This window comes from Chaetura pelagica, unplaced genomic scaffold (genome assembly GCF_000747805.2).
Source record: "Chaetura pelagica isolate M959 unplaced genomic scaffold, ChaPel_1.0 scaffold123, whole genome shotgun sequence".
Lineage (NCBI taxonomy): Eukaryota > Metazoa > Chordata > Aves > Apodiformes > Apodidae > Chaetura > Chaetura pelagica.
This window is the reverse complement of record NW_009953295.1, coordinates 4,276,398-4,285,035: the sequence shown is the minus strand read 5'-3', so window position 1 is coordinate 4,285,035 and position 8,638 is coordinate 4,276,398. Positions and strand designations below refer to the sequence as shown.

Sequence of the window (8,638 nt, the reverse complement as noted above, 5' to 3'; positions counted from 1 at the left end):
TCCTGCTGAGGACTGCAAACAAATCCTCAACATTAGCCTCACAAACAGGCAGTTTTGTGGACACCTCCAGGAGGCTGTAGACCATCAACTGGCTGGAGGAAGCTTTTTAGCTACTGAGTATAAAGGCACATGGTTTCTGACTGGTATCCTGGGACCTTGGCCACTAGAAGACACTGCCTGGGAAACACTTCTATTCACTAACACTGCAAGGTATATAATATGGTTTAAACAAAAAATGAAGTAAGTCACAAACACAGCCAACCCTCCAGCACCAAACCCCTGCCAGTCACTGCAAGGAAACCTTTGGAAGCAGCCAGTGCATCCATTTGACTCTATCATGATTTGCAGCCATGGAAATTGCAATAACATGTATATAACTCCAATTCATACATAAAAGTCTGTTTGTCCTTCCTTCTTCTGCTTACACAGTACTGTGAAAGTCATGGTGTGGCAAAAAGAGTTATTTTACTAAAAAATGACTGAACTTTAGGTTTCCTAGAAATATTAATCCAGCCTTTCTGGAATTTTAAATGTTGCTTGAAAGAAAAGCCTTTTAAACTCTTGTTACCCTGAGGTTTGATTCAGCAAATTCATATTCTTATTTCAAAATCTATACAAGTAAAACTTACGAAGACCAGGGGAACTCCAAGCCTTTGGATGCCTGTGTTGATGTAGAACTTGACACTCTCATCACACTGAAAAATGCTTCCTCTCATACATGGGACCTGTGTTCTCCCTATAAATCACATCCATGTCTGTTAGTGGGTAAAATAAAACTGAACTCTAAAAGAGGAGAAAAAAAAATCTTTTATTTCCTTTTAAAATAATTTAAAAAATCCCAAACTACCATCCGATGACTATGGAAAAAAAATTCATTGTACCACCCCCAAAAAAACAAAAGTCTCAGGACAGTAACATTTAAAATAATGTTGCAGTGTCAGTGTCAGTTGCAGTGTCTTCCCCAGAAGCAGAAAAAAACACACAAGTATGGATAAGTTATTTAGATAAGCTTTTGTACATCATAACAAAAATGAAACTAAATGTTACCAAAATAGTAATTAGAAAAATCCAAAAACCCCAACTCATCTGTGGACACCTGAAGACAAAAATCCCATCTACCTGAACCCGTAATTATCACTGACACAGTAAAGCTTTTAGAGTAAAGCACTTAGTTTTTAGAGAAGGCTTGAAGAGAGTGTTGAGTACCAGCAAGATTACTGAAGTGACTTGGAAATGGAAACCATGAAAAAACCCCATCATTTCCACTCTGAGGAATGGATGAACACCAGTAACTTCACCCCTCTGAAAGATAAATGCAGAAATAATAACACAAAGTACTTTAATAAAAGCTTTTAAAGTACTTTGGAAGGAATTTGGAATGTTTTGCTGTATTTCATCATGAAATCCTTTTAATGATCAAGAAAGCCTGTGGAAGCTATCACTGCAAAGTTGGCATTTCATTCCAATGCACTTTGTAACACTGGCAGCCTTGGTCATTCTGGGAAAGGAGCCACAAACAGTTCCTGGTATTCCAGTCCTGGACATGAACGAGGTCATTTACAATGTTCTCAGGGTGATAAGGAGCAGGTCCACTGGGCAAGCTGAGCATCTGAAAAGTTACCTGCATGGCTAAGAATCAATATTCAACACACTGTTGACAGTGGAGGAAAGGGATTCTGCTTACTGACCACAAGCTTTTGATGCTGATGAGATATATAGCCTTTAATGTGACCCTGGCAGAAGGAGAAAAAGACAGTGTTAGTCCTGGAGTCCTGGAAGCCAGTAATACAATGCTGATAACCTCAGCTACCTTCAGACTACACAGAACAAAGCTGTGTGTGCATACTCAATCACCTCTGCACTGCTGTACCAAGAACCCAAAGTCTGTAGATGTGTCAGCTCACAGAGCAAGCGGGAAGTTGGAAGCCCAGTGGTGTTTGGCACTAACGGTGCTGCCAGACAGAGCCTGCTGCCACGGCCTCTTCCTGCTCTGCTCACCTTGCCGTGAAGAGATAAAGCTCTAAGGAAGTGTTTCTAAATTTACTCTTACTCACTTTAAAATTAGGATTTTAATTCATCACTATTCTATACCTAGTCAACCAAATGACAGCATGTCCTTTTCAGACATACTGTTGTAACTGAAAGATTTCTTTAAGTGACCTAATCCCACCCTCTGTTACTCCTAGAACACATCAAAAATATCTATTTCAGGAACAGAGAAGTGGTTCATTTTGTTGCTGACACTGCAAAGCTGCTTCAAAAACCTCAAATTTATTAGAATTCTACTGATTTCAAGACTGTATCTGTTTGTGAATTGTTGAGATCCACTTAGAGACAAAACGTGAAACAAAACCAAAGAAATCTGTTTTTAATTTTTTCTATGGTTAGAATATCAAGAGTCTTCTATTGCAAATGCAGAACAGAGCCCTTTTGGTCCCAGTTACAGTTTTTCTATTTTTAAATCAGTATTTATGCATATATAGAAACATAAAGTAAAACTCAACCTCAATTTTACCTGATTCCTGCATAAGAGGCAGGAACTAGAGGAAACCCTTAGGACAAATGAAACTATTTCACTTTGGGCACAAGTGAATTAACTTTTTTTACACAAGAGAACCTGAGATTACTGATATATGATTATTATGATTATTATTATTATTATTATTGTTATTATTATTACTACTATTACTATTATTATTACTTTACTCACTTTAAAATTAGGATTTTAATTCATCACTATTCTATACCTAGTCAACCAAATGACAGCATGTCCTTTTCAGACATACTGTTGTAACTGAAAGATTTCTTTAAGTGACCTAATCCCACCCTCTGTTACTCCTAGAACACATCAAAAATATCTATTTCAGGAACAGAGAAGTGGTTCATTTTGTTGCTGACACTGCAAAGCTGCTTCAAAAACCTCAAATTTATTAGAATTCTACTGATTTCAAGACTGTATCTGTTTGTGAATTGTTGAGATCCACTTAGAGACAAAACGTGAAACAAAACCAAAGAAATCTGTTTTTAATTTTTTCTATGGTTAGAATATCAAGAGTCTTCTATTGCAAATGCAGAACAGAGCCCTTTTGGTCCCAGTTACAGTTTTTCTATTTTTAAATCAGTATTTATGCATATATAGAAACATAAAGTAAAACTCAACCTCAATTTTACCTGATTCCTGCATAAGAGGCAGGAACTAGAGGAAACCCTTAGGACAAATGAAACTATTTCACTTTGGGCACAAGTGAATTAACTTTTTTTACACAAGAGAACCTGAGATTACTGATATATGATTATTATGATTATTATTATTATTATTATTATTATTGTTATTATTATTACTACTATTACTATTATTATTACTATTACTATTATTACTATTATTATTAACAACAACTTTGATTCTCCCCCTAATGTTTTTTACTGTCTGAAGTCCGGAATAACCAGACAACAACTGGTCAGCACATACCATGTATATAAGGTTAGCTAAAATGCACTGGACTTCATCAATATCAACATCATCTACTTGCATGAATTTCAGGGCATACAGAAAGGCATCCAGAGATAGCTGATGGGTTTTAAGTAGTAAATATCTGAAAGAAACAACAAGAAAATATCTGTTAATGAGAAAAAAATTACTTTAAAATTCTGGTTCTTAGAAAAATGGCCCTTCTACAATAAATTGACATTAGCAGGAATCTAGCTATTGCCAGGAGAACTAAGGAGCATATCTGTTTCTCAATCCTATGTGAAACCATATTAAATTTTTTTGCAAAAATGGAGATTTTGTTATGCTTACACTTTCTTAAAAAGATTTCTGTATGTGATGATTTTCAGCTTCTCAAGGATAAGAAAGATTCCACACCGAATAAAGAAGGTTTCGTGCTTTGTCAGAGCATCATTCAGTAGGAGAAGATTGCCTTCACTACAAGGATGAAGAAATAAAAACATGAGAAGGTCTCACCCAAACACAAAAAAAATTGCCAGACTTGGTAGAAATATCCCTCCCCTGCCTTCCTCAGTCATTCCAAATGAATGCATTTTACTTAATACTTTTTACATAGCGCAATAAAACCATCATCATACCTCACAGCCTTGGTTACTTCAGCAAACTGCATAAGGTCATACTTTTTTAAGAGCTGAATTGTTGGCATATGGCCCTGAAAAAGAAATGGTTTACAAGTTTTCCAAGGTAATGTCAAATGCATTTTACAGGTAATCCAGTTAGCTATAAAAACATTCATTAGAAAGAAAGACAAGTATTTAAACACTTTTTTTTTTCCCTCCAGAACAAGAGGTATTTGTAAGACAACTCCCTTGCCCCCATTAAGCACCTTGTAGTTCAACTCAAGGGAACTACCTATGTATCACAGTTTAGGGACTCCTAATATTTCTTAATGTTGAAGAAAAGTTATCAAACTTGTAAAATCAAGATCTTGTGACATGAGGCCCCTAGGCAGATCAAAATTTTATATCATGGTTGTATGACAACATGCAAACAGAAGAACTGCAGGAATCCCAAGCATTACTAATAATACAAGCAGTGCTTCAGCCCTGTCAAGTGCTAACTCAGTCTGTACTAGATTTTTTCTTCACTTTGCATCTGTGCAGAAATAAAAAAGACCTTTCAAAAAACAACAAAAAAAGAAAGTTGAAACACAGAGATGCAAAATCAATTTTCATTGCTAGATGAGGTAATACTGAGCCACCTACACTATCAAAAAGAAACTTTGTTCTTTCCCCCTGCACAGCAGGGTTCAGATTGCTCGCTGACTTGGGTCAGACTTTAAATTTAGTTACCATCATGCTATGCTGTTGGTAACTCCTTTCCTGGTTGGAGGATTAGCTGAGAGCAGAACTCAGCTGCATGTTTACTGAGAGCTGCTAGGAATAAAACAACCCAAACATCCAAGCTATTTTAGAAGTGTTTAAGGTTAGTGTTAATGTTTGGGCTCTGTTAAAAAAATGCAACTGTAAAAACAATGAAATTTATCTAGTTTCTTTAGTCCTTGTACACTATAACTGCTACAGAAAAGCTACAGTAATTGTAGGCAGTAATGGACCCAACTGGTTCAAGTGACCCAGTCAGGACTGAGACAAAGTTTTTAGGAAGACTGTCAGTTTTTCCTTGATCAATGTTACTATTGATTGATCAGAAAACAACCAGTAAGAAAGTCAATAAAAACTGAAATACAGAAGGCAATTTTCAAACCCACTATGTTTCCCCTTTATCTCCTTGACACTACAAGGCATGGGAAAGGGAGCACTGAAAAGGAAAGGATGGTTATAAACAGGTTGGGGTAAAGGCAGAAGATGGCAACTCACAAAAGCAGGGCATAGCAACATTTTCCATGGGTAACTTTGTTAACAGGGCCAGGACTGGGAAACTAAAATTTAGTTCTTGTCCCCTCAGTTACATTGGATTGCTAGCATATCCCCACTAACTCAGGGATACACAAATGCACAGTACATGGGAAAGCACAGGATCAGGAAGCAGAGAGGTATTTAATTCTTTCTTAACACAGGGATGAAAGGATCAAATAGTAACCAGTCTTCATTGTTTTTCTTAAAAGTAAAATGTTCTACTTCATGACCCTTATGACAAGGTGCAAACAGAAAATCCAAAGACAGGGATCCTTTCTCTCCTGTGACAAAACCCCCTCAACAGTCTTCAGCCATCTGTACGCACATTTTCTTTCTCTTCACCAGGTAAAAGAAGCACACAGATTTGTATTAGGGAATTCGTACTTTTCCCTGCCCATCTGTGCCGCTGATCACCAGACATGCACTCTGCTACATAAGTTACACTGCTAAGTGCTTCTCCAAAGAGCTCTAAGTTACCTTTATCACCAAAGTAGCCTCATGTTGCACTGTTAGGAGAGACGGGAGGAAGGCAGGGGGAAAGGAGGGCGAGGTTTTTGTTTGGGTTTTGGGGTTGGGTTTTTTTGTCCCCTTCTCCCTTCCTCTGTTGCTATAAATGACAATTCAACACTTTCTGTTCTCAGACTACAAAGTGTGCACATACTGGCTCTTATGGGGGTCAGACATAGATAGCCTCAGAACTCCAATAGGGGAAAAACAAGAACTACACTGAGCATCATTTCAGTTATATGTCAAAAAAATTATTTAGAAGAGCAACATCTACTCACCAACAACATTTTTACTGGCAGCAGGTAGATCAAAATCATTCTTTTGTTCTTCTGGCTGGAGCGGTGACAGTGCTCAAAGGCAAATGAAAGATACTCTTCAGCTGCAAAGACAAAAGTTCTAGTAAACTGAGTCAACAACAAAAATGGATTAAAACTGTAACCCAAATCCTGTGCTTAATATCCACCTCTAGCTTGAACACGTGATATTTTAAATTGTCTAAAAACTAATCATATCATCAAAATACATTAAGAAAAATACTGTAGTAATTATTGGAGATTCACACTAAATACAAAGTAGTACCAGAAAAATAAGTCCTCCTTCAGAAAATCAAAGAAAACTTGTCAAGGTCTAGATGTCAGAGGTAACAGTTACAAGCAACTTTGGAATTTTCAGCTGATTTCAGTAATATTACAGTGCTACTGCTGCAGAGGGGAGAATCTCAAAAAGCACTGATGAAAGAGAACTCCATTTTCTAAATTCACAGATTAGGTTCTTCAGAGGACATAAACTGTGTGTGATGCACACACCTCCTGAACTGCAGAAACTTGAGAGATCACATGGCATGACAACATGAAAATCTCTCATCAGTTTTCACCAAGAGCCTGACAGTCAGAAGACCATGTTTAGAGTAACAAAACTGGCTCCAGAACAGATCTTGGTCAGAGGCTTTAGTTAGTGATGAAAGTTTCACACCTTAACTCTAGAATTATCTCTATTAGTGAGTAAGAAGCCTCAGAAATGCCATTTCTGCATCTTCCAAAATCAATGCACTGAGAAACTAATTCTACAGTACAGTTTGCTGAAGATTTTCTACATGGGTATACACCAACTTGAAGAGGACAAGACGGCTGCAAAGCCTCCACTGTGAAACTTTTTACAAACCTATTATTTTGGATGCTCATGCATTGTATTATGCATGCACAAAGTGCATGAGACTACAGAGAACTGCACTGACAAGTATTTTAAAACTGGGCATATACTACAATTAGAAGCATCATGTAATCTCGTCTCTGATCTGACTCAGCCTGTGGGCCTTGGATCTTTCATTGTGACTTTTCCTTTGATCCATGCAAACACAACTGCACCTTTACACACAAGAGCAGCCAGATTTCACATCAAGCAGCAAGACTTTAAATTTGTCTTATGGGCACACAGTACCTTGCTTAAAGTCACTGTCAAACATGGCTTTGCGTCCAACATAGTATCTGTATGTAACTCTCTGTGCCATACTATATTCATCCTTCAGATTTGAGCTGTCAATTGCTCTAATTAAGGGCTTACATAGATGGAGCTTGTTGATCTATCAAAGAAAAAGAATTGCATTTTACTCAGAGAGTGTAGATACACAGTATCATACTAAAAAAGGTGGGTTTGATTTAAGACTACGAAATACAAAACATAGCTGACCAAACTTGAACCCTACCTTAAAATAAATTTTGAACAGTTGATTCACAAGAAACAGCATGCCCCACTTTTTGGAATCTTCAATGCCTGCTCGACTGTCACAAGAAAAGAATAAAAATATTACTACTGCACATTGTAAGAAATAATTACTTTATCTTCATGGTAAATTCTGTTCGTAAACATTTAATGGATTTCTAGGGTAAAAATAGATGTCTGAAAATAAAAGTCAAGACCAAACTCCTTATCCTAAACCATAACAGCACTGGACAAACAGAACATATGTTCCCATCTTAAATTTTATACAGCTCTGCTTCATTTTTTCTCAACATAATGAAAAGATGTCATGAAAAATATTACTCATATATATCAAGGTCCTCGCTCCAGGCTGCAGTTAACACATACACCAGTATAGCAGTTGTTTATAATATTCAAGGTGAAAGAAAGATGTGGGGGTAGGAAAGAAAAAAAAAATAACCAACCAACCATTTTCTTCACTTTGGAAGTACTAAAATTGCTGAGACTGGAAACCAAAGTCATTCCTTTTCTTTCTAACTGCACCAAAGCAAACTTCACAAATGAACAGAGCTCAAAAGCATTAATGATACTTCCTGAGAAACAGGGACATACATAATCAGTCCCTCCCAACATCTGCTAAGAATGTTGAACCTGAAGGGGGGCCTCCACCGCTGTAGTCAACAGTCAACAGACTATAAATGACAGGAAACAAGCCTCAGAAGTGTCCATTCTTACCCAGATATAGTCTTAGTAAGTGGAAAAATGCTACGTTCTTAAAAATCTAATAATGCAAGTTCTATAGAGGATCTTTCGCTTACGTGTCACTGGCACAGACTCGAAAACAGCTCATCAGCAGTTCTGCTGCTTTTTCCAACATGTCCCCAACCTTGCTTTTCCCTTTCTTCACCAGCTGTTGATCTGCCTATCATTACACAGCAAGAAACAATGTGTAATTCTACATGCTGGATCTCTGGGTCTAAACAGTTCAGTTCTATAATACAGCATTTTATAAAGTCTTGTAGCAATGTATTTCTCATGCCTGCTCCCTCCCATATCTAAAGGTAGTCCA

The 8,638-nt window shown here is 37.1% G+C and overlaps 2 protein-coding genes across 2 annotated transcripts in view; one reads left to right on the top strand and one right to left on the bottom strand.

Moving 5' to 3' along the window:
• Positions 1-244, top strand: part of PROZ (protein Z, vitamin K-dependent plasma glycoprotein) — a 12,117-nt gene extending 11,873 nt beyond the window's left edge. The window contains exon 9 of the mRNA XM_009997915.1: positions 1-244. Within this exon, the coding sequence (XP_009996217.1) occupies positions 1-244 (244 nt within the window).
• A 1,128-nt stretch (positions 245-1,372) lies between these two features.
• The window catches only part of PCID2 (PCI domain containing 2), a 12,946-nt gene continuing 5,680 nt past the window's right edge, over positions 1,373-8,638 (bottom strand). The window contains exons 7-14 of the mRNA XM_009997914.1: positions 8,388-8,491; positions 7,574-7,649; positions 7,309-7,450; positions 6,150-6,250; positions 4,087-4,160; positions 3,800-3,925; positions 3,470-3,593; positions 1,373-1,733 (exon numbers count right to left, since the gene is read on the bottom strand). Coding sequence (XP_009996216.1) covers positions 1,644-1,733; positions 3,470-3,593; positions 3,800-3,925; positions 4,087-4,160; positions 6,150-6,250; positions 7,309-7,450; positions 7,574-7,649; positions 8,388-8,491 — 837 coding nt within the window. The 3' untranslated portion in view covers positions 1,373-1,643. The remainder of the gene's footprint in view (positions 1,734-3,469; positions 3,594-3,799; positions 3,926-4,086; positions 4,161-6,149; positions 6,251-7,308; positions 7,451-7,573; positions 7,650-8,387; positions 8,492-8,638) is intronic.